This window comes from Scleropages formosus, chromosome 11 (assembly GCF_900964775.1).
Source record: "Scleropages formosus chromosome 11, fSclFor1.1, whole genome shotgun sequence".
Classification (NCBI taxonomy): domain Eukaryota; kingdom Metazoa; phylum Chordata; class Actinopteri; order Osteoglossiformes; family Osteoglossidae; genus Scleropages; species Scleropages formosus.
Genome location: NC_041816.1, coordinates 25,529,171 through 25,555,626, shown reverse-complemented (window position 1 = coordinate 25,555,626; position 26,456 = coordinate 25,529,171). Strand labels below are relative to the sequence as shown.

Sequence of the window (26,456 nt, the reverse complement as noted above, 5' to 3'; positions counted from 1 at the left end):
TTTGTCCAAAGCAACTTCTAATGAGCTCTATGTAGTGTTATCAGCCCATGCACCTTATTCACCAAGGTGACCTACACTACTAGATACATTATGTCACTCATCCATACATCAGGGGAACACACTCTCTCTGTTACTTATACACTATGGGTGAACCTGAACAGCATGGCTTTGGACTGTGGGAGGAAATTTATTTATCTAGCTGACACATTTCACCAAAGCAATGTACAGTGTCAACATTCCAACTACTTACCCATTTAAACAGCTAGGTAAATTTACTGAAGCATTTCAGGGTATGCACCTCACTCAAGGGAACTACAGCTAGAGACAGGGATCAAACCTGCAACTTTTGAACCCAAAGGAAGCAGCTCTAACCACTATGCTACCAGCTGTCTCCTAGAGACAACCCACACAGACACAGGGGAAACATGCAAACTCCACCCAGCATGAGCAGGGACTGAACCCATGTCCTCTTGCACCACCCAGCTACTGTGAGAGAGCAGTGTGACTCATTGTGCCACCTAGTGAAATTCAGAAGTGAACTTCAGAATTATTTAAGAGAAAGATTAAGTAAGGTATAATAAGATAGGTATGAGATCAAGGTGAGGTGAGGTTAAGATAGGTACAGTAATTTGTATGCACAATATCTGGGATTCCAAAGTTTCATAATAAAAAAGGAAAATGCCATGTGTAAAGCTGTCCAAAGCGTGCTGGGATCCTGGTGATGGAGAATGGTTGGGTCAACTCATGTTTCAGGAGTTAGAGGAATTAGACTGGTTGTGGATTTGAGTGGATGTGTCATGTACCTTCCATATGGCCTTAAAGTCAACTGGAGGGCCCACACATGTCACTGAGTGAGGTTATTGAGGGTTCAGTTTGCAACCAGACTTTTTGCCATTTGTCCACACTGAGCAGGTTGGCGTGAGATCTTGTTACAAAACTCTGTTATCTTTCCAATAATAGTGCAGATTATTTCCCATATTTTCTTAATTGTTTTCTCTATTGCTTCTCTTAGTGTTTCTGCATGCTTCTGTTCCAGTTCTCTGTGATCCAGTCCAGATCCTCTGTATCTCCCTGTCTTTGCCACATCTCACTGTATTAGCTCTGTTCATGGGTTCCCAGTTCACCAATAATACCCAGTGTGTCTTTTTGCTCTGTCTCTTATATCTATCCACTTTTCTTTACTCTACTGTTGAGATCATTGTATTTTGTCTTTCTCTGGATGGTGAAGTAAAACATGTTTGTGTCTTATGTCTGGATGTTACGGTGGTGGTATTATTAGGCCTTCAGAAGCTGAAGTAACCTGGAGACCAGGGGTCCAGGGTAATGTTGGTTTCCTTTAGATCTGAGAGAAAAAAGCTGAATGAGTGGAATTGGTAGAATTCTGAAATCCTGTTGGGTATAACTTACAGCACTGAATAAGTACTTTACTGGGGAAAAAAACACACTATTGACATGACACCATTGAAGTTCGTTTACTCCGGATTCAGTGCAAACCCTAACTGGCAAACTAAAATGAACCTTTGTAAAACTGTACGGTTCCTTTTTAAACGTATGTTTTTCACACAAGTAACACGTCCTGACGACTCACCTGCCATGATCAGTAGAAACTTCTTTCTTCCGTGCTGCTCAGTAAGTCCTGCCACAGGTGTTAAACACATGGTGAAATAATGAAGTGCAGTACAACATGAGGTAGAATAAAATCATTGACTTTTACTAATCAGTGACTAAAATCCAATTGCTTAAACCAACAAATTGTGTATATTTGTATAAACTGTATATCTACCTCAAAAGCTTGGGAGCTAAAACATCTTTAAGTGTTAAAGCAAAAGCAGTGGTTCTCTTCATAAGTTGTGTAAAGGAAAATGAAACCGAAAGCTAAAATGTTCAGTTTAAGATTTATTCAGGGGCGGGGCTACAATAATACCTTTTCTTTCACCTTTATTTACTAAAATAATTGTAAATAGTTTATTTGAATGCTTGAATTCTGTGGCATTTTCACAACTATCCTATCCTATCGTTGTCAGCAAGCTTTGACTTGAGATCACTGTTCCTCTTTGCCAGTGCAATTTGTCCATATTTTCTATGTCCTGTCATTATTTTTGGGACAGTTCCTACTTTCACCTACTTTCCTTAACCACTTGTTCTGGCTTTTTACTTTTTACCATTTTCCATACTATCCCAACTTTTTTGGAATTGGGATTGCATATAAAGTATGGTTTATGAATTGACAGGACAACAAGTAGTGTGCACAAACAGAAGTGTGTTTAATGTTCTTGTGAAAGAGACAATAAATGTGCACAAAATAAAAAAGCACAACAAAACCTTAGAAAAGCAAAAATAATGCAAAAGGTATTGGAAAACAAAGAAAAAAAAACTTAACCAGTTATGCTAAGCAACTTTATAACTCAAAGCCCAGAAACAAAAAAGGGTGAAAACCCAAAACAAAGTCTTCTGCCACCTTCCTAAATAGACGTCTTCCAGACTGTCTACAGAAAGAAAAAACATCCAACCCATTGCACAAGAAGTGTACAAGTGACAAATAAAACAGAAAAATATCAATCTGACTACAAGAACACAAAAGAGCACTCAAAAATATTACTCCAGAATGTTTCAACATGAGCAAAATCACTAAATGGCCCCTAGAAAGTTCTTTTTGAATTTGTGGGCTATCCTGCCTTCCTGATTCAGCAGAAGACACCCATCCCTCCTGGACTGAGGCTGATCAACAGGTGTCACTCTAAATCCAAGTTAGGGGAGGGAAAACCCAAAAAGAGAAAACAGACTGGACATCCCTGTGGATGGAACAAGGACATCAGTCCATCTCAGGGTGGACACACCCATTCATCTTGTATGGAAAAATAAAGAGCCTCCATTCACCTGAACGCAAACCTTTGGGAGGAAACCCGTGCTGATAACAGTGAGAACATGCCAACTCCACACAGACTGAGTTGGATTCAGACCTACTCTCAAATGAGCAAAACGCACTGTTGACCCACAATGCCACCTTCCTCTTGACACATTTAATAATTTTACAGTTTTTGTGACTGATGCACCTGGAGTTCAGTCACTGACTCTTTAGAATTCTGGAAATCTGTTATTTGCATCATGTCCCTTCAAAGACTCCTATCTAAATACTAATTGTCAGACCTCTTTTATACCTGACACATACTGCTAATTGGAAATTAACCGAATATGACTCACATTTGCAGCTGTTTGTCAGTTATTGATTTTCCTCGTTTGCTCATCTTGGTGACTTTTTTCTGCTAAAGAAATCTTCACCTGGTATAGTCTGTAGACTTTAAGGGCCTTTGTTTACTGGCTCCCAAAAACAGTCTCAACCAATATTTTCATATTCTCATGATGCATAGTTAGTGAAAATACCCCTTGTGAAACATTAGCAAAGTTTAAAGACATGCTGTTCAGGTAAAGTGGTGACTCTAAAATCACCCATACTGTGTGAGAGAGTGATAGAGAAAGTGTGTTTCACTGGTGTAGGAATGACAGACTCATTGTCAGTTACAGTTACATTTTTTGATTTAACAGATGCTTTCCTCCAAAGTAACGCACATCTCATAGAAAATAAAATGTGTTAATAACCTTAGCAGAAAGAGAAACATAGATGCAGATGCGTGACTCTAAAGTACAGTTAGTTTGTTTCTTTCCACCATTTAAAACAATGTTCATCACACAAGTAGCTGCATAAATGTTTATCTAAATACTCAACAATTCCTCATCCCATTCCTAATTTTTTTTTCTATTTTTTTAATTAAACATTTAAATTACATGGGTAGATGCATGAAAGGTTATCTGTTATTCAACAGTTATGATCTCAAAGTCACAGAGCATAAACATTTACACATTACATGAACTTACTTTACTTAAGAGATCATGGGAGAGTGAGTATGGAAGAGTTTTAAGACCCTTCTTAAATGTAGACTGAGATTCAGCAGTTCTGAGTGAGAGGGGGAGACCATTCCACCACATCGGAGCCAGGATCCAAGCAGTGTAAATCACTTTGATGAATAAGGTGTGGGTTGATAACACTAGTGTTCACTGGAAGTCACTTGGACAACAAAGTCTGCTAGGTGAATGAATGTATCAATCAATTCCACAACCTACAGCGTTTGCTGTCACGTTGCTTGGTTACAATGATGGACATGTACCTACTGTCTGCCACAAAAAGCTAGATGACATTTTTACCATACTGGTGTGATGTAAAGTCTGAAGTCACTAAGACATTAAAAATACCATTTACATTTACATTTATTCATTTAGCTGGCGCTTTTCTCCAAAGTGACTTACAGTGTTAGGGTTAAGGTTACAGCCTTAAGCACATGAAACTTAGTTGTTCAATAGTTCATACCTGTGATCACTTTTTCTTATCTTGCTAATGAAATCTTTGATATTTTCCCATATTTTTGCAGCTGTTTGCTTTGCTGCTTCTCCTGCTGTTTCTGCCTGATCTGATACTACATATCCTATAGTTGCTCCGATAGCACCACCCTCAACAACCCCTTTTATAACTTTACTTTTAATTCCTAGAGTAATTAATTCTTGGACTAATCCAACAACTGCTCCAAGAAGAGCTCCAATTATTAGTCCAGTGGAAACCCCTGCAAAGCATTTCAAAAGTTTTTTCCACGTTTGTTGTTTAGCTTCTCTTGTCACCTCTTCCTCCGATAGTCCTTCGTTTGTTGCTCTTATGATGGCCATTTCTGCTTGTTTGGCCTCTTCCACCATTTTTAGCAGCTCATTAGTGTAGCAGCCTCCACCGTTCTGTTCCACCATCTGCTCAATTGTCTTCATCAGCTCTTCCACTTGGACCGTGTTGTTTTTGTATTCATGTTCATTGCTCTTCCAGTATCTGTTATCAACGACATGACATCGGTTTCCACACCTCTCCACAAATCTTCTCAGTTTTTCATTCTTTTCTACAAACTCTTCAATCTTCACTTTCTCATCAAGCTGGTCACCATGGGTGAAGAGAACAACTGCATGTTTGAAGGCCTCTTCCCCAAATGAGTCTTCGATCTTCTTCACTATGGCCAGTTCTTGTTCCGTGAATGTTTCAACCTTCATCACAACGATAAAAGCATGAGGATCTGGTGCACACTCAGTGATGCATCTGACTACTTCAGCTTTCAGATTTTCATCAGAGACCTGAGTATCATAGAACCCTGGAGTGTCAACAACAGTGATTTTTCTTCCATTTCTCTTCTCAACACTTCTAGTCTCACACTTATGAGTAGTTGAGTTGGGAGAACTTGCAGCCTTGAACTTTGGTTCACCCAGGATGAGGTTTCCAGAACTGCTCTTCCCACTTCCAGTCTTACCCAAAATCACAAGTCTCAGTTCCCGGCACCCTGGAAAAAGAAGCAGTAAATTACTTACAGGGAAGGCGTAAAGGAAGCAAAATAATTCAGCCAACCTTTTTAGGTCAACCAGCTTTATAAGGAGTGTAGACTTGGTCCAACAATTGGGAAAAATTCTATTAATACTAAATGGATTGTCATGAACTGGTGATTTCCTAGATTATCACAAGAAATGAATTTCAGCCCAAATGTGACCAGTTGGTTGTAACTGGTGTTGCCTGTCAAATGGAGGAATGTAAGAAGAACAAAGGAAGAGGACAAATTATAAAAAATAAAAATCCTTAGTTCTCACATTGTCCCAGTATAAGATCAGGTCTCACAGAAAGAAAAACACACACACATTTTCAAAACCACTTGTCCCATACGGGGTCGCAGGGAACCAGAGCCTACCCGGTAACACAGGGCGGAAGGGACACACCCAGGACGTCATAAGGCACCCCAAGCAGGACTTGAACCCCAGACCCACCAGAAAGCAAGACCCCAGTCCAACCCACTGCGCCACCGCACCCCAACAAAAGAACAACAAAAAAAAAGAAAAAATGAAGATAAAATATTTTATATACTTGCTCATTTGTGCTTCTGACTGGTGTTGCTTGAGAAAACTGAATGCATATTAGTTTTTCATAGACTGTTTCCTAACCATTAAAAGTCAATGTATATTTGGGAATACAAAACAGTCCTTTCACGTAGTTACCTGTCTGCATGTTTAAGTTTCTTGGCTCTGCTTTATTGTGGACAGTAAAGCATAGTTATAAATGAACAAAATCCATTTGTGGGAATCACACATAATCATGTTATGGTTTTGTTCCAGCTACTGTTAAAGACTTTACAAACAGACTGGAGGTGAACAGTGAAGGTGACATAATCATTACCAGAAGAAGAAAAGGAAATGTATTACTATTTACTATTGGAGAAAAAGAGGGGGTGCGGTGGTGCAGTGGGTTGGACCACAGTCCTGCTCTCCAGTAGGTCTGGGGTTCGAGTCCCGCTTGGGGTGCCTTGATGGACTGGCGTTCCATCCTGTGTGTGTCCCCTCTCCCTCCAGCCTTACGCCCTGTGTTACTGGGTAGGCTCCGTGACCCTGTATGGGACAAGCGGTTCTGAAAGTGTGTGTGGGATTAAAAAAAAAAATGGTAAAATGATGCTGTATCTTCTTTTAACAACTCACACCATGAGGAAGTTGTAGGAGTATGGGCCACAGGTGATGTAGTGGTTAAACCTGTCATCTAGCAATCAAAGGACCTGGGTTTGAGTCTCTACTCCTGCTGTAGTACCCTTGGTATTCTCTCAGTAGTGAAACAGGAAAATGGGTAAATTCTTGTCAGTAGACTAATACACTGTGTGTTATTTTATGGTACCACAGAAGTTGTGGCTCTCCCATGATGCATTGCCATTCAAGGGTTTCTACAAAGGTCACTGGGCAACTAGAGCGCTGTGCTGTTAACAGTTCATTGTCCGTATTGTAGGGTGGGTTCTGAAGTTTGTCGCTCTTGTTCTGAACTTGTGAGTTCAGCCTTTTGTCATTTTAAGTAGCAAAAACAGTAACACAGAAAACAATCCAAATGAGAGTTCATGTATCACAACCATATAATAATAATAATATTATTATTATTATTATTATACAAACTAAGTGAGAGCAAACAAAAGTAAAGTACGGATCACTTTCATATACAGGGAAATCTTATATTGTGGTGGTTAGAGCCGATCCCTTTCGGCTCCAAGGCTGGAGATTTGAATCTTGGCTGTAGTGCCTTTGAGAAAGGTACTGGTCCTATGTTTCTCCAGTTCCATTATCCTGCTGTATTCATCTGACAGTGATTGTTGATAACACTGAAAGCTGTTTTGGACAAAAATGTCGAATAAATGTAATGTAGTACAGTTTGAAATTACTTGCAAATAAACATTTACATTTAATTTGAATTTTTCAAAGGCTGGTCTGGTTCCTGACCGACTGTGTAATAACATGGTAATACAATAAGTTGGTTACAAAATATTCTTATTTTCCATTTCTCTAAAATCAATATCAGTTGTTGCCTCTTTTTGAAAACAAGATTGTTGAATGTTGCTGTTGAGACACTTCACCATGAACAGATTTTTTTCTGTTGAAACTGGCAAAATCTATGTTCCCAGAGTCTTGTCTTACACTATAAAAGTCTCTTTAGACTTTGTGCTCAAGGATAGCAATCTAAGGTTCATAACTGCCATATTATTTTGTAAAATTACCCGTTTATGCATTTCCATGTTTGTATTTTTCAGTTTCTATTTTTAAATTGTTTTTCTGGAATAACTTGGGGGCTGTGGCAGGTTTGGCCTGTGCCCGCTGCGTGGCGGGTTTGGGGTTCGAGCCTTCCGTGCAGTGCCTTGCGACGGACTGACATCCAGTCCTGGGTGCGTCCCCTCCCCCTTCAGCCCTGTGTTGCCGGGTAGGCTCTGGCTCGCCGCAACCACGCTTGGGACAAGTGGTTGTTGACGATGGGTGGATGGAAATTACTAGCTCTATTAAGTATCAGTACATTAACTTATCTTTTCCCCAGCTCTATCCTTCTTGTTTTAACTGACAACTTTATTTATAAATTTGAAGATAAAGTGATTATTCTCAGAAAGTAGAATTTGAAATGCTGTGTTCAAATTCTTGTGAAACCAGATTTATAACATGACTTCATTACAGCTTTATAAAAAAAGAATATGGTACTCATATGTATTGTACTAGTGTATTTTAACCTAAAACACTGAGTTTATGGTAAAGACTCTTACTGAGTCTATATACAAATTTGAATTTTCATATTAAAATTCAATTTGTCTAATAAAACCACAAGGTGCATTTTCCTTAAATACAAGTTCAACTTTAACTTTTAAAATGTAAAAATATGTATTTTCACTATTGCGTTTATTCCACAAATAAAGTACAAACCCTTGCTTTTAATTAAACAAATTACCCTTTTAAAAACTTTATACCTTATTAAATTTATTTTCACACAAGTAGCACATTAATTAAGACATTTATGATGACTCACCTGCCATGATTTACAGTAGAAACCTATTCTTTCTTCAGTGCTACTCAGGAAGTCCTGCCACACCTCGAATAAAAATCGCTGACTTTACAAGGCAGCGTTCAGCAGAATCCAGTTACTTAATCCAAAAAATTGTGTATATTATTAGAAACTGTGTGAACAACCTCAAAAGCCTGACAGCTAAGACCGATGTGTGACACAGCACAGCAGTGGTTCCCTTTTAAATGTTCATCAAAGATGATGGAAAATGAAACTGAAAGTTAAAACTTTCACAGGTTGCACTACAACGAGACTTGTTTAATCGGTCTTGATGACATTGTCTTCATAAATATAATAACGACCAGTTCTACCGAAGTGCGTCAACAGGTGTTTCTTGTAAATGGTTGTGAATAATAGGAATTGTGGGAAATGTAAAATAGTTGTGCAACCACAGAGGTGGCTGTCAAGGAGTATAAGGAGTGAGTTCCTGCTCGGGACTGTGTAGACACTGGCTTGAGGTAAGGGTCCTTTTAAAAAACAAAAACAAAAAAAAAGTGGCCACAATGGGCATGTGCTTGGGAGGAAACCCATGTGAACCCTGTAAGAGCATGCAAACTCCATACAGACTATGCAGGATTCGAGCATACCCCCAACTGGCAGAAATACAGTGCTAACACACCCTACTGCTCTCCTCTTGATACCATGATGTAGTAGTTTTTGTGACCGATGCACCTGCAGTTCAGTCACCAACTCTTTGGAATGCTGGAAACCTGTCTAAATACTGTTAGACTCCTTTTAAACCTGACACATTGCTAATTAGAAAATAACCTCAAATGAATCACATTTGTGAGGGGGTGTGGTGGCGCAGTGGGTTGGACCGGGTCCTGCTCTCTGGTGGGTCTGGGGTTCAAGTCCCGCTTGGGGCGCTTTGTAGCGGACCGGCATCCCGTCCTGGGTGTATCCCCTCCCCCTCTGGCCTTAAGCCCTGAGTTGCCGGGTAGGCTCCGGTTCCCCGCAACCCTGTATAGGACAAGCGGTTCTGAAAATGTGTGTGTGTGAATCACATTTGCAGCTTTTTTTTGCTTTTATTTAATTATTTCACAGCTGAGCTCCTTTTTCATGTGGTGTTTCTGTTATTTTGTCCCCCACTGTATGTTTCAATTGTCTTTGTGTCACATCATGCTACTGCATTGCAGAAACATCTCAAAGTTTTAAACAAAAGGTCTAATACAGGTTCAGCAGTATAACATGATAGACAGGACATGTCACAAGCTTGGACAAGGTGACATAAGTACAGGTGGCCCCCGATTTACGATGGGGTTGCATTCCACAAAACCCATCATATGTCGAAAATGCATTTAATACACCTAACCTACCGAACATCATCGCTTCTTATCCTTTCAAATGGTCGAGATCGTCGATTGTGAAAGTCCAAGTTCACGTGCGATGGCCATTACGGGCTTGCTGCCTTCATGCTGGGCAGTTATCTTGAGTTTCTCCTCAAAAGTAATTGCTCTCCTCTACTTCCCAGCAGTAGCAAGAGACACAGATGGGCATTTCTGTGACATTATAGATGCACAAAACACAATGTAGATACAAGGGAGTATCTGTATAGCGACTGTGTGACATCTGTAGCGTGGTTGTCACAATCCAAGGCCCTGAAATCCCAAGGTCCACCAGAGGCATCACCTGAGATCCATGTAATTAAGCCAAAACACCTACTGTCAATTAACCTGATCAGTTCCCAACCCTGTAAAGGGGTTCAAGTCACATCACTAGCTTGTGATTACTGAGTGTGTCTTGTTTGTTGACCTGGGTCTTATGTTATCGGTCTAGTGTGTTTCTGTTCCAGTTCTCTGATCCTGTTCAGGTCCTGTGTATCTCCCCTGTCTTTACCACATCTCACTGTAATAGCTCTGTCCATGTGTTACCACTTAGAGAAAAAAGCTGAATGAGTGGACTTGGTAGAATTCTGAAATCCTGTCAGGTATAACTTACAGCACTGAAAATGTACTTTATTGGGGAAAAAAAAACAGACCATTGATATTTATGTGAGACAGGCTTCATAGAGTAGAGCTGGGCAGTATACCATCAGGCAGGGTGAGAGACTGGAGCGCAAGAGAACCAAGAAAGACCAAGTGCAGACTCCTTAAAAAGATGTGACTTTCATGTTGGCTCGTATAGACAAATTCAGACAGTATCTTCTGAATCTGTTCCCAAAACTACCTCCAACTCTATTCAAAACCAAGTAAAAAAAAATGGAAGGTTAAAATAAGTAGTGATTTCCATTTATTCATTTTAACAGATGCTTTTCTCCAGTGCAACGTACATCTCACAGTAAATGCAATGTGTGTATTGCATTCGTAGAAAGACCTAAATGCAGACATGTGATTCTAAAGTACAATTTACTTTCCACCATATGAACTGATGTACATCACTCGAGTAGCTACATAAAACTTTATGCGAATATCGACAATTCCTGATCACCTTTTTCTAATAGCATTTACATTACAGAAGTAGCTGTGTGACAGTTTATCTGTTTAACAGGTATAATCTCAAAGTTATAGAGCATGAACATTGGCACATTAAATGAACTTAAATCATGGGAGAAGTGAGTTTTAAGATCCTTTTTAAATGTAGAGATTCAGCAGTTCTGAGTGAGAGAGGGAGGTCGTTCCACCACATATGAGCCTTTCAAGCGCGGGACCACCAAACAGGAAGAGGTAGAAGCAGCAACAGGTAGCAGAAGCAGGTAGCAGTCTGGGTGGGGTATACTAGATGATCACATGTCTTGTAGATATCTGGGAACAGTTCTACTGATGCTTTTGTAGCCACAACCAGAGTCTTGAATTTAATCCGGGCAGCTATAGGAAGCCAATACAGAGAGACGAGTAGAGGAGATACATGGGAACACTTCAGAAAGTCAAACACAAGTGCAGCAGCGTTCTGTATCAGCTGTAGAGGTTTGATGGCAGTAGCTGAAAGGCCACACAGGAGAGAGTTGCAGCAGTCCAGGCGGGATGTCACCATGGCCTGGACAAGTAGTTGGCAGAATCTGTTGTGAGATAAGGATGGATCCTGCAGATGCTATGCATGATGTATCTGCAGGTTCAGGTTGTGGCTTTAATGTGCCGAGAGAAAGATTGACTCAAGTCTTTCATTAATCCTAGACTCTTAGCCGAGGAGGCAGTCAAAATCAGTAGGCCAGCTGGGATGTGAAGGATGTCTGGTTTGGAGAAGGACACAGTGATACATATTTTTAATGCTCTTCATAACAGCACATTGCACTAATGCTAGTTAAGGCAGCGTTTGCGCCATTTGTCCAAAAAGAGCATGAAGGCCTAAGATCATATTCCAAAATTCCTTAAGATATCTCGGATTTTTCTCCATATTTCCTTATTTGTCTTCTCTATAGCTTCTCTTGGTGTTTCTGTGTGTTTTGCCACATCCCATCCCACAGTACCTCCATACATAGCTGCAACTAAGACCAATGGCACCATAACCGCTACATTTGATTTACCAACTCCTACCACCACACCTACTCCACACAGAGCTGCAACTATTGCCCCAGAAGCAACTCCAGCACATCTATTTAGAAGTTTGCTCCGTGTTTGATTTTTAGCCTCTGTTCCAAGCTCATCTGCTGCCTGTTTCTTCTCCTGCATTATTTCAGTCTTGCGTACTGCTGTTGCCAATTCCACCATTTTTAGCAGCTCATTAGTGTAGCAGCCTCCACCATTCTGTTCCACCATCTGCTCAATTGTCTTCATCAGCTCTTCCACTTGGACCGTGTTGTTTTTGTATTCATGTTCATTGCTCTTCCAGTACCTGTTATCAACGACATGACAGCGGTTTCCACACCTCTCCACAAAACTTCTCAGTTCTTCACTCTTTTCTACAAACTCTTCAATCTTCACTTTCTCATCAAGCTGGTCACCATGGGTGAAGAGAACAACTGCATGTTTGAAGGCCTCTTCCCCAAATGAGTCTTCAATGTTCTTCACTATGGCCAGTTCTTGTTCCGTGAATATTTCAACCTTCATCACAACGATAAAAGCATGAGGACCTGGTGCACACTCAGTGATGCATCTGACTACTTCAGCTTTTACTTTTTCTTTCAAGACTTGAGTATGATGGAACCCTGGAGTGTCAACAACAGTGATTCTTCTTCCATTTCTTTCACCTCTTCCAGTCTCACACTTAACATTAGGTGAGTGGGGAGAACTTGCAACTGTAGAAAACATTGGTTCACCCAGGATGAGGTTTCCAGAACTGCTCTTCCCACTTCCAGTCTTACCCAGAAGCACAAGTCTCATTTCCTGGCAACCTGGAAAAAGAAGCTGATCATTATTTCCAGGGCAGGTGTAAAGAAAGCAAAATAATTCAACTAGCCTTTTGAAGTTCAACCAGACTTGGTCCAACAGTTGCTAACAAATTCTATTAATACTAAAAAGGATTCATGAATGTGATCTCCTGGATTCTTACAATGAATGAATTTCAGCCTGAATATGACCAAGTGATTGAAACTGGTGTTGCATATCACATGGAGTAATGCAAGAAGAACAAAGGATGATGACAGATTCAAAAAATTGTCCCATTACAAGATGTCTAGTGGAATCCAGCAAAAACTTAAAGGTAAAACATTTCATAAATATGCACATAGCTATGGCAGTACGGTGGCACAGTGACGCAGCGAGTAGCACTGCTGTCTCCCAGCATCTGGGTGGTGTGAGAGGACATGGATTTGATCCCTGCTCAGTCTGTGTGGAGTTTGCATGTTCTCCCCGTGTCTGTGTGGGTTTCCTCCAGGTGCTCTGGTTTCCTCTCAGAGATAGGGTGATCAGGTTCCCCCATAATGTGTGAGTGACAGAGGGAGCATGTTCCACTGCTGTATGGATGAATGACCCAGTGTAAGTAGTGTGTCTAGCAGTGTAAGTCTTTGGGTCTCTGGTTTCCTCCCACACTCCAAAGACATGCTGTTCAGCTTCCCCCATGGTGTGTGAGTGACGGAGAGAGCGTGTTCCACTGCTGTATGGATGAGTGACCGAGTGTAAGTAGTGCATCTAGCAGTGTAAGTCACCTTGGTGAATAAGGTGTGCGGGCTCATAACACTACATAGAGTTCATTGGAAGTTGCTGTGCAGAAAAGTATCTGCTAAGTAAATAAACGGATACAAATATGAGTTTTCATATTAAAATTCGACTTGTCTAATAAAACTATTCAGTGCGTTTTACCCTCAAAAACAAGTTTAACTTCCTTAAGTCTCTCTGACCTGAATAAATGGGCACTAAACCGATAGAGGGTCTGGGGTTCGAGTCCCGCTTGGGGTGCCTTGCGATGGACTGGCGCCCCATTCGGGGTGTGTCCCTTCCTCCCTCCCCCATCAGCCGGGTTAGGCTCGGTTCGCCGCAACCTCGCTCGGGACAAGCAGTTTCAGCCAATGTGTGAGTGTGTGTGAACCGATATGCTGAGAACAATTAAGAATGCAAACAAATCGTTGTAAATAATGCAAAAGATTTCAGTTTGAATATTGTTTGAATTTGATAACCCTAACCGACTGTTCGCTGTATGTGTGTGTGCGCGCTGAGCATTTTCTCCCCTCTGGGCTTGCCGTAGGCGGGATTTTGCACATGCGCAGTGGAGTGCATCGGGTAGTCTGCTTGTAAGATTTATGAGTTTCACGCGTGTTGGAGTCAATAAAACTGGAAAAACGCTTAGAATCAATCTTGACGGTTATCGTTTGTTATTTTATTTACTTCTACGTGTCTAGGCGAACCCTACACGAACGCTCGGTTACAATAACTTTTGTAGTTGGTTGTACGTGCAGAGACGACAGTGGCGTGGGAAGAAATTTTGCTAACAAACATGATGCTGCTGCGTTTTTCTCCCATTTGCGACCTTTAACTGGCAAACTAAAATGAACCTTTGTAAAACTGTATACCTTTATGTTTTCACGCATTACATTACGACTCACCTGCTGCCATGATTTACAGTAGAAACTTGTCTTTCCCTCCGTCCGTGGTGCTCAGTAAGTCCTGCCAGGTGTGAGATGTAAAACATGGATATTTATTTAGAGAAAAATGCAGCACTGTCAACAACATGAGGTACAATCATTCACTTACTAGTCAGTGACTAAAAATCCAATTGCTTAAACCAACAAATTGTGTATAATTGTATACTGTATAACCTACCTCAAAAGTTGGGAGCTAAAATACCTGTAGCTGTTACAGCAAAAGCTGCGGTTTCATAAAATGTGTTAAAGCTGGAAAATGAAACCGAAAGTAAATGTTCAGTTTAAGATTTATTCAGGGCGGGGCTACAATAATGCCTTTTCTTTCACCCTTATTTACTAAATATCTTATCTAATATATATGTGTGATTAAAGAAATGACCAAGGACCTTTTAAAATACTGGTTCTTTTTCTTGTATTGATTGATTGACTGATTGATACTGCTTGTTGTTCTGGCTGCTGTTTTTATGCACAGACTTCCTGTGTGTTTATGCAGACCTACAACTGTTTGACCATTACTTTTGCTGTAGATCTACACATGTACATTTGGGGTATTACTGCTGAATTACCTTCAGTTTGGGGTTCTGCGTTAGCATGCATAGAATATTTTAACAGTGGGGAGGTCATTTTGGCAAATAATTGTAAATAGTTTATGAACATGCTTGAATTATGTGGTTGTTTAAGGCTACGCTTCTGTGGAAATTATCACGACTATCCTGTCCTATCCTTGTCAGCAAGCTTCGACTTGAGATTGCTGTTCTACTTTGCCAGTGAAATTTGTCCCTATTTTCCGTGTGCTGTCATTATGTTTTGGGACAGTTCCCCAAATAAATAATAAATGTGCACAAAATAAAAAGTAACAATAAAACCTTAGAAAACCAAAAATAATGCAAAGGGTATTTGAAAACAAAGAAAAAAAAAAATCGAACTAATCCTAACCAGTTACATTAAGCAACTTTCTAACTCAAAGCCCAGAAAGAGAAAGGGCTAAAAACAAAAAATCTTCTGCCACCTTCCTAAATACAGCTCTTGCACATTGTCTACAGGAATAAAAATAACAAAACCTGTTGCACGAGTATACAAGTGACAAAGAAACAAATATATCAGTCTGACTGCAAGAACACAAAAGAGCAGAGAGAGCCCTCAAAATTACACCAGACTGTAATACTGTGAGCAAACTCACTAAATGGCCTCATGAGAGTTTCTTTTAAATTTGTGGGCTATCCTGCCTTCCTGATTCAGCAGAAGACACCCATCCCTCCTGGACTGAGGATGATCAACAGGTGTCACTCTAAATCCAAGTTAGGGGAGGGAAAAACCAAGAACAAAACAGACTGGACATCTCTGTGGACGTAACAAGGACATCAGTCCATCTCAGGGTGGACACAAGCATTCACATTGTATGGAAAAATAAAGAGCCTCCATTCACGTGAACTCCAGACGTTTGGGAGGAAACCCATACAGATAACAGTGAGAACACATAAACTCCACACAGACCAAGTTGGATTCAGACCTACTCTCAAATGAGCAAAACACACTGTTGACCCACAATGCCACCTTCCTCTTGACACATTTAATAATTTTGCAGTTTTTGTGACCAATGCACCTGCAGTTCAGTCACTAACTCTTTAGAATTGGGGAAATCTGTTATTTGTATCATGTCACTTCAAAAAACAAAAAAACACCTGTCTAAATACTGATTGTCAGACCTCTTTTATACCTGACACATACTGCTAATTGGAAATTAACTGAATATGACTCACGTTTGCAGCTGTTTGTCAGTTATTTAGTTTCCTCCTCTTGATGACTTTTTCTGCTAAACAAATCTTCACCTGGTATAGTCTGCAGACTTTGAGGGCCTTTGGCTACTGGCTCCCAAAAACAGTCTAAATCAATGTTTTTCATATTCTTGTGATGCATAATTAGTAATAATGCCCCCTGTGAAACATTATCAAAGTTTAAACACATGCTGTTCAGGTAAAGTGGTGACTCTAAAATCACCCATACTGTGTGAGACAGTGATAGAGAAAGTGTGTTTCACTGGTGTAGGAATGACAGACTCATTGTTAGTTACAGTTACATTTATTCATTTAACAGACACTTTTCTCGAAAAACGTACATCTCATACAAAATACAATGTGTTCATTACATTAGCAGAAAGAGAGAGACAGATGCAGATGCGTGATCCTAAAGTACAGTTAGTTTCTTTCCACCATTTAAAACAATGTTCATCACACAAGTAGCTGCATAAATGTTTATCTAAATACTCAATCCTAATCAAATTCCTAATTTTTTTGCATTTTTTTAAATTAAACATTTACATCACGAGTAGCTGCATGAAAGGTTATCTGTTATTCAACAGTTATGATCTCAAAGTCACAGAGCATAAACATTTACACATTACATGAACTTACTTTACTGAAGAGATCATGGGAGAGTGAGTATGGAAGAGTTTTAAGACCCTTCTTAAATGTAGACTGAGATTCAGCAGTTCTGAGTGAGAGGGGATGGCCATTCCACCACATCGGAGCCAGGATCCAAGCAGTGTAAATCACTTTGATGAATAAGGTGTGGGTTGATAACACTGGTGTTCACTGGAAGTCGCTTTGGACAAAAAAAATCTGCTAGATGAATAAATGTATCAATCAATTCCACAACCTACAGCGTTTGCTGTCACGTTGCTTGGTTACAATGATGGACATGTACCTACTGTCTGCCACAAAAAGCTAGATGACATTTTTACCATACTGGTGTGATGTAAAGTCTGAAGTCACTAAAAGACATTAAAAATAACATTTACATTTATTCATTTAGCTGGCGCTTTTCTCCAAAGCGATTTACAGTGTTAAGGTTACAACCTTAAGCACATGAAACTTAGTTGTTCAATAGTTCATCCTGTGATCACTTTTTCTCATCTTGGTAATGAGATCTTTGATATTTTCCCATATTTTTGCAGCTGTTTGCTTTGCTGCTTCTCCTGCTGTTTCTGCCTGATCTGATACTACATATCCTATAGCTGCTCCGATAGCACCACCCCCAACAGCCCCCATTGTAACTTTACTTTTAATTTCTAGAGTACTGAAATCTTGGACTAATCCAACAACTGTTCCAAGAAGAGCTCCAATTATTAGTCCAGTGGAAACCCCTGCAAAGTATTTCAGAAGTTTTTTCCATGTTTGTTGTTTAGCTTCTCTTTTCACCTCTTCCTCCGATAGCCCTCTGTTCATTGCTCTTATGATGGCCATTTCTGCTTGTTTGGCTTTTTCCACCATTTTTAGCAGCTCATTAGTGTAGCAGCCTCCACCGTTCTGTTCCACCATCTTCTCAATTGTCTTCATCAGCTCTTCCACTTGGACCGTGTTGTTTTTGTATTCATGTTCATTGCTGTTCCAGTACCTGTTATCAACGACATGACATCGGTTTCCACACCTCTCCACAAATCTTCTCAGTTCTCTACTCTTTCTTACAAACTTTTCAATCTTTACTTCATCAAGCTGGTCACCATGGGTGAAAAGAACAACTGCATGTTTGAAGGCCCCTTCCCCAAATGAGTCTTCGATCTTCTTCACTATGGCCAGCTCTTGTTCCGTGAATGTTTCAACCCTCATCACAACGACAAAAGCATGAGGACCTGGTGCACACTCAGTGATGCATCTAACTACTTCAGCTTTCAGATTTTCATCAGAGACCTTGGTATCATAGAACCCTGGAGTGTCAACAACAGTGATTCTTCTTCCATTTCTGTTAACATTTCTAGTTTCACACTTATGAGTAGTTGAGTTGGGAGAACTTGCAGCCTTGAACTTTGGTTCACCCAGGATGAGGTTTCCAGAACTGCTCTTTCCACTTCCAGTCTTACCCAGAAGCACAAGTCTCAGTTCCTGGCACCCTAGAAAAAGAAGCAGTACATTACTTCCAGAGAAGGTGTCTGACACACACACGCATTGTCTGAAACCGCTTGTCCCAAGCGGGGTTGCAGCGAGCTGGAGCCTAATCCAGCAACACAGGGCGCAAGGCTGGAGGGGGGAGGGGACACACCCAGGATGGGATGCCAGTCCGTCACAAGGCACCCCAAGCAGGACTCAAACCCCAGACCCACCAGAGAGCAGGCCCTGGTCAAACCTGCTGCACCAACACACCACTGCACCCCCACCAGGGAAGGTGTACATAAAGCAAAATAATTCCTACATAGGACAGCTGGTAGCGTTTTGGTTAGCGCTGTTGCCTTTGGACCCACAGGTTTGATCCCCACCTCTGGCTGTAGCCTTGAGCAAGGTACTTACCCTAAAATTGCTCCAGTAAAATTACCCAGATGTAAAAATGGGTAAATAATTGTAGGCAGACTAACAATGTAAGTCGCTTTGGAGAAAAGTGTCAGCTAAATGAATAAATGTAATGTAGTTCAACCAGCCTTATGCCGAGTGTAGACTTGGTGCAACAACTGGAACAAATTCTTTGAATACTTAAATGGAATGTCATGAATTAGTGATTTCCTGGATTATCACAACAAATGAATTTCATTCTGAATGTGACTAAGAGCCCCCTCCACGAACCGCCACCTTAACATGGCGGAGGGGTTTGAGTGCCTGAATGATCTCAGGAGCTATGTTGCCTGGGGCTATATGCCCCTAGTAGGGTCTCCCAAGGCAAACAGGTCCTGGGTGACAGACGAGACAAAGCGCGGTTCAAAAACCCCTTATGAAGGAAAAATCAAGGCTTTCGTTTACCCCGCCCGGTATGGGGTCACCGGGGCCCCACCCTGGAGCCTGGGGGGGGGGGGCAGGTCTATGCCCACGGGACCTGGCTGGGCTCAGCCCGAAACCAAGACGGAGCCGCTCTTCAGTGGGCTCACCACCTGGCGGAGAGCCCGTAAGGGGCCAGTGCGTTGTGATTTGGGCGGTGGTCGGGGCCGAGTGCCCGGCCGACCCAAACCTCGGGCGCCAACTCTGGCTTTTGGGACTTGGAATGTCACCTCACTGGCGGGGAAGGAGCCTGAGGTAGTGCAGGAGGTTCTGGAACCACTCTTCTTGACCAAGGGTGGACTCTCCACTATTCTGGCATTGCCCAGGGTGAGAGGCGGCAGGCCAGTGTGGGCTTATTAATAGCCCCCCAGTTCAGCCACCATGTGTTGGAGTCTACTCCGGTGAACGAGAGGGTCGTCTCCCTGCGCCTTCGGGCCAGGGAATGGTCTCTCACTGCCGTTTGTGCTTATGCGCCTAGCGGCAGTGTAGAGTACCCGGCCTTTTTTAGAGTCCCTGGAGGGCGTGCTGGAAAGCGCTCCCACTGGGGACTCTGTCGTTCTACTGGGGGACTTTAACGCCCACGTGGGCAGCGACAGTGACACCTGGAGGGGCGTGATTGGGAGGAACGGCCTCCCTGATCTGAACCCGAGCAGTGAGTTGTTATTGGATTTCTGTGCTAGCCACGGTTTATCCATAACGAACACCATGTTCATGCATAAGGATGTCCATCAGTGCACTTGGCACCAGGACACCCTAGGTCGGAGGTCGATGATCGACTTTGTGCTCGTTTCTTCTGACCTTCGGCCATATGTCTTGGACACTCGGGTGAAGAGAGGGGCTGAGCTGTCAACTGATCACCACCTGGTGGTGAGTTGGATTCGATGGCGGGGGAAAAAGCTGGACAGATCTGGCAGGCCCAAATGCATAGTGAGGGTCTGTTGGGAACGTTTGGCGGAGGCCCCTGTCAGAGAGGTCTTCAACTCCCACCTCCGACAGAGCTTCAACCAAGTCCCAAGGGAGACTGGGGACATTGAGTCCGAATAGACTATGTTCCGCACCTGCATTGTTGGGGCGGCGGTTCAGAGATGCGGCCATAAAGTCTCCGGCGCCTGTCACGGCGGCAATCCCCGAACACGGTGGTGGACACCGGAGGCAAGGGATGCCGTCAAGCTGAAGAAGGAGTTCTATCGGGCCTGGCTGGCTCATGGGACTCCTGAAGCAGCTGACGGGTACCGGCGGGCCCGACGGAACGCGGCTCTGGCAATTGCCGTGGCAAAAACTCGGGCCTGGGAGGAGTTCGGTGATATTGTTCGGTGATATTAAGATATACAACTCCATGAATGTGTGTCACACCCACAAGCCAAGCAGCTGCACCTGATGGTAATCAAGGCCAGGGATAAAGGCAGTGCTGTCCTGGCACAAGGTTCCAGAATTTTGCAATTCCCTGGCTAGCAAATTCAGCATTTCATCCCTCGTACCCTGTTCCTTGTTCTTATGCCTACCTAGCTTTCGACTTCTGCTCACTTTTCCTAGTTCTGACTACTATCTTGCCCTCCTAATGACGTTTGCACCTTGATCAACCTATGCCTGTCCCTGACCACCGATTTCGCCTGCCTCTTCGTGTTGGATGGAATCCGGGATGACCTCACCCGCACTTGGGTCCGAACCACCTACCTCTTGTCTCCCGTCCCTGACCGTGACAATGTGCATATTGTTACTCAATTGTTACTGTGTGGCTGTGACTGGTCTCAACAAAATTGAACATATTAAACCCAACCTGCACTCCTGCTGTAGAACCCTTAGAATATTTTACTTTTCATATGAAGGCAAACTCAGCTTGTCTGATGGGTGCATTTGCCCCTGAAAACAAATTTAACTTATTTAGGTATTTCTGAACTGAATAAAAGGGGGTGCAGTGGCACAGTGGGTTGGACCGGGTCCTGCTCTCTGGTGGGTCTGGGGTTTGAGTCCCGCTTGGGGTGCCTTGCAGCGGACTGGCGTCCCGTCCTGGGTGTGTCCCCTCCCCCTCCGGCCTTACGCCCTGTGTTGCCGGGTAGGCTCCGGTTCCCCGTGACCCCATATGGGACAAGCGGCTCTGACGATGTGTGTGTGTGTGAACTGAATAAATTAGTTTTCTAACCATTTTCTAACAGGCTAAGATCAATTAAAACAAGGAAATTATTACTAATGACTATTGTGATTAACTAATTACCATAGTAGACATGATAGGACTGAAAAATATAACAAAATAAATTCCTTTCCTAAAGTTTTCATTATTGTGATACAAACCCTGCCAGTCTTCATTGGCAAATTAAACAAATTAACAATTTCAGCATTAAATTGAACAATTTATCAAGACAAATTTAACTACTCACTTTCCATGATTGAAAGAAGAAGCTTGTTCTTTTTTGGAGTTGTTCAGGAAGTCAAGACTGTTTCCTGTATGTATGAAAAACAGTTACAGATGTAAAAAGCACATGAGTTAAAACACAATAAAAATCTGTGAATCACCAGTGATACTAAGATCTGGAATCCCCATCCATGTACGTTGCGTTCATTCCTTTCATGATTTAACACTGAAAGTCGAAAAATGAGAAAAGCGGCTTTTTATATTTTCTGAGCACACACAAAAAGATAAGGACTTGTTTATTAATTTTCTCTTTTTGTTTAATCAAACAAAGTGTGGCAATCAAAGTCTCACAATAGCAAATGATGCTCTACCAGCACTAGCCAGTTAGAACTTCAGGGTGCCTTTAACACCTGTGGTTAATTACATTACATTTACATTTATTTAGCAGACATTTTTCTCCAAAATGACTTCCAATGAACTCTGTGTAGGGTTATCAGCCCACACACCTTATTCACCAAGGTGACTTGAACTTCTAGACACCCTACTTACAATGGGTCACTCATCCATACATCAGTGGAACACACACACTCTCTCTCTGTCACTCACACACTATGGGGGAACCTGAACAGCATGTCTTTGGAGTGTGGGAGGAAACCAGAGCACCCAGAGGGGGCCCACACAGACACAGACTGAGCAAGGATGAACCCACATCTTCCTGCACCACCCAGGTGCTGTGAGAGAGCAGCACTACTAGCTGTGCCACCATTTACTTTATTCCAGTGAACACTACACACTGTATCACCCCACACCTTATTCACCCAAGGACTTATGCTGCCAGATACACTACTTACAATGGGTTACTTTTGCATACGTCAGAGAAACACACACTCACTCGCACACTAATCCACCTGAACGGTGTCTCTTTGGACTGTGTGAGGAAACCGGAGCACTCAGTCAGAGGAAACCCACACAGGCATGGGGAGAACATGCAAACTCCACACAGAGTAAGCGGGGATCGAACCCATGTCCTCTCATGCAAGCCAGACGCTGTGAGACAGCAGCGCTACTCTCTGTGCCACCTTAAGAAAAAATCCTGCCGCTTTTCTCGGTGGACATGATGCCGTCCTCCTTGCTGCTGAAAAGCACCTATCTATGTATTAATTTCTGAATAATTCGAAGCGAAGGCAGCAGGTTCGATTAAGACACTGGATTACGCGCGGCTGCAGTTCGTTTACATGATGCCGGTTGTTCAAAAATACCACAACGAAATAAGTCAAATACGGCACATTTCAAATATTTTATATTTTGAGCAAAAAAAAAAAGATTTTTAAACAGTTAATTCATATTTGGTTTTCATTTCTAAAAAGCGAAACGAATGGTATCGTAATTGGCATTTTGTTTTTCAGTTTCGAATTTAAAAAAACGAATGAACGCAACGCACACGGACCCACACCCTACCTTAACTTGCACCGAATACCTCTGTTTGTAGGTTTCGAAATGGAAGAGCGTTTCTCTTGATTCCTATTTAAAGGTAAGATGGCGAAAAATGAAACCAAAAGTAAAAAATTTGAGTTCCCATTTCCTGGGCCGCGCCCTTTGCTGTTCAATTTGAATTTTTCAGTCCGATTTAAATCGAGTGAATTGATTTGATAGAGTTTCCTCTGTCAGTCTGTGTAGAATCTGCATGTTCTCAATACCCGTGGGCTTAGGGGCTCTGGTTTCTTCCCACAGTCCAAAGACATTATTTCTTTTTGATTTATAAAAATAAAAAAATACAAAAATATACAAAATGCAGAAATATATACAGAATAGAAAAAACTAAACTTTACATGACCTTACATGAAAACCTTCCAATATCTCACAACCTTATGAATATAAAACAGCCATTCTGATCAGTTCATAACATTTAAGCTATACTTAATGTTAGATATACTTGCACTATCTGTTGAATTGCATAAAACTTATTACTGGGGGGGCAGCAGCGCAGCAGGCTTGACCGGGTCCTGCTTTCCGATGGGTCTGGGGTTCGAGTCCCACTTGGGGTGCCCTGCGACGGACTGGTGTCCTGTCTGGGGTGTGTCCCCTTCGTCTACAGCCTTGTGCTCTGTGCTACTGGGTTAGGTTAAAGGTCGCAAGTTCGATCCCCCCCTCCGACTGTAGTACCCTTGAACAGGTACTTAATTATTCCAGTAAAATTACGTAGCTGTATAAACGGGTAAATAATTGTAACTTAACATGGTGTCACTTTGAAGAAAAGCATCAGCTAAATGAACCTCAGTGCAGCAAGTGGTACGTAACAAACTAGGTTTGCTTGAGACTTTCATGTCTGTAGCTATGTCTCCTTCTCTAATGTAACGCATAAATTGTACTTTGCGGAGATCTACGTCGCTTTGGACAAAAGCGTCTGCTAAATGAATAAATGTAAATTTCTTTACATTTTACCATTCATAAACCTGAATGGCATTTCACCGCTGTAACGAACCACTACTTTTTTTCTTAAATTTGTATGAACACCTAGGTGTTGATTATGATTAGTTTGTATTAGTATTAGTAATTAGTACACACTTGCTACTTGCTATAATAATTAAAAACACACATCGTTTTCATATTGTATGCCTATTGCTACAGCGGGCATTCATGGAGTGGGAAAGGGAGGGTATGAGGGTTACAGCAAGGTGAAAGCGCTTTGCATAAAAATTAAAACTCGTGCGTGATTTAAAATCCACGGAACAATGTAACAGAACATGAAGAACAAAACCGGCGACACCCACATAACCCTAACACCATCTTCGTGACGTCACTGCGCGCGTATGTACTTCTCCTTCTGCCTCTATCGCCACTCGCGCTCTCTCTCCTGTTTCTCATTGGTCCATTGGCTTTTCATTCTTCTTTTGCGAATACGTTACAATTTCACTCCAGCCAATCAGATCCATCGCGGCAAGTTTTAAAAGCTGGAGAGTCAGAACTCGCACTTGACTTGATGGCCGTTTTCTTTTGCTTGGTTTCGTGTTAGTTTATTTGCTCGTCATTGCTGTTGCCTTGTTACCTCATTTTTCTAAATCAGTGGGTATTCACTGCAAGTATTCTTTACTTATTTTACGGCTGATAGGCCTTTTGCGTGTCTGAAGGCGAACAACTGAACTGTTACGTCACGCGCGCACAAATTTATTTAGCTACTGCTTTTCACCAGAGGGATTTACAATGTTAAGTTACTTTACACTTATTTACCCATTTATCGTTGTGCAATTTTACCGGATTATTTTGGAACAGTACCTTGCATAAGGGTACTTCAGCTGGAGGGGGATTCAAACCTGTGACCTATGGGTCCAAAGCCAGCATCTCTGACCACTACACTCCTAGCTGTCCTAACACAGCCTTCTTTCTGTTGTGTGGATGCGTTGGGCTAAGAACGACTGTCACCCTTGTATTTTGGTTACTGCTAGTTAGTGTAGAATGAGGGTCATGCTGAAAGCATTCTTGTCCTGTGTTTTGTTTGATATTTCCTTTTCTTTGATGCTGCTCATGCTCCCTTTCCCTGTGAGCTTGTGTGCACTGTATAAATCTCATCTTCCACGTATTCACTTGTACCTATATTCATGGTTTTCTTCCACCCCCCCCCAACCCACACTTGAAATCCCACCAGTTTCCCTGTTATCCCCTTGGATGATCCTGAGATTGTAGAAATTCACCAAAGGACTGTAACAAAGTAGGGCCTAAGGGAGCAAGGTTCCTTATCTTCAAAACCATGAGTGCCTATAAATACAAACCATCCCCCATAGCATACAACATTAACAGCACTGCTCATACCTCCTCTTAGCATTAATATTCTGTTTAGATACTGGGGATCAAATCCCACTTTGTCATTTCCATTTTTCAATGCATCTGTAACCAAATGAATGCTGGGAAATCCATTAATGGCTTATGAAAGGGAAGCAACTCTTCTAGGCAGCGTAACATTTCGGACATGCCTTCAGACTCAACCTTGCTCTTTCATCGGGAATTAATATTTCCACACCAACCTCAACATCATCCATACTGATGCTACCTTGCCTGTAGTGAGTGAGCGTGTATGTGTATGGCTGCCTACACCCCAATGGAGTTGTGTCCTATCCAGGATGTACCCCTCCTAGCCTAGCAATGAAGCTATACAGACAGTCCCCAACTTACGATGGGGTTACATTCCAATTAGCTCATCATAAGTCAAAAATGCATTTAACACTCCTAACCTACCGAACATTATAGCTTCTTATCCTTTAAGATGGTTGAGTTCATCCATTGTGAAAGTCTAAGTTCACGTGCAATGGCCAATAATTGCCTTTATGCTGGGCAATTATTTTGAGTTTCTCCTCAAGAGTAATTGCCCTCCTCTTCTTCTCCCCACCAGTAGCAGGAGACACAGATGGGTGTTTTGTAGACATGCTGGATGCACAAAACACAACATGGATATGGAGCGGGGGGTCACTGGCAACCGTGTGCCAGGCCGGGAGATGCGGATCGCTGCCACTGCCCGGCATCACAAGAGAGTATCGCACCGCAAATTGCTTGCCCAGGAAAAACTCAAAATTCAAAGTACAATTTCTATTGAATGCGCATTGCTATCACATATCGTAAAGTCAAAAAATCGTAAGTCGGACCATCTTAACTCAGGACCGTCTGTAATGAATTAAGAGTTTACTAAAAGTATTACAGACATGGGTAAAATAAGTGTCTTACAATATAGTGGGTCCCCTACTTACACACCAGATTTGGTCCAAGAGTTGGTTTGTTACTCAAAGTTTCTTGGGCAAATATTCTATATGCAGGTGTTGGCGTAATGCATGCTTGCAAAAACAGTGGTATCAGTCAAATTTATCATGCTACCAAAAATCGCCCGTGTTTTGGAGAAAAGCGTGTGCCAAATGAATAACTGTAAACGTCAGCAACCCAAACGTTTGGTACTCAACAGCACTGATTTTGAGACTCTTCCTCCCTCCCTACTTGTATATTATCTAA

General features: G+C 41.9%; 1 protein-coding gene across 1 annotated transcript; it reads right to left on the bottom strand.

The window, feature by feature from the left end:
• Positions 1 to 2,555: 2,555 nt before the first annotated feature.
• On the bottom strand, positions 2,556 to 22,946 carry LOC108941023 (uncharacterized). Its single transcript, XM_018763455.2, has 6 exons — positions 22,923 to 22,946; positions 21,490 to 21,553; positions 17,257 to 18,261; positions 11,763 to 12,689; positions 4,570 to 5,363; positions 2,556 to 2,564 (listed from the first exon to the last, which is right to left on the bottom strand). The coding sequence occupies exons 2-6, from the start codon at positions 21,494 to 21,496 to the stop codon at positions 2,556 to 2,558; spliced, it is 2,742 nt and encodes a 913-aa protein (XP_018618971.2). The 5' UTR covers positions 21,497 to 21,553; positions 22,923 to 22,946.
• Between the last annotated feature and the right edge of the window lie 3,510 nt (positions 22,947 to 26,456).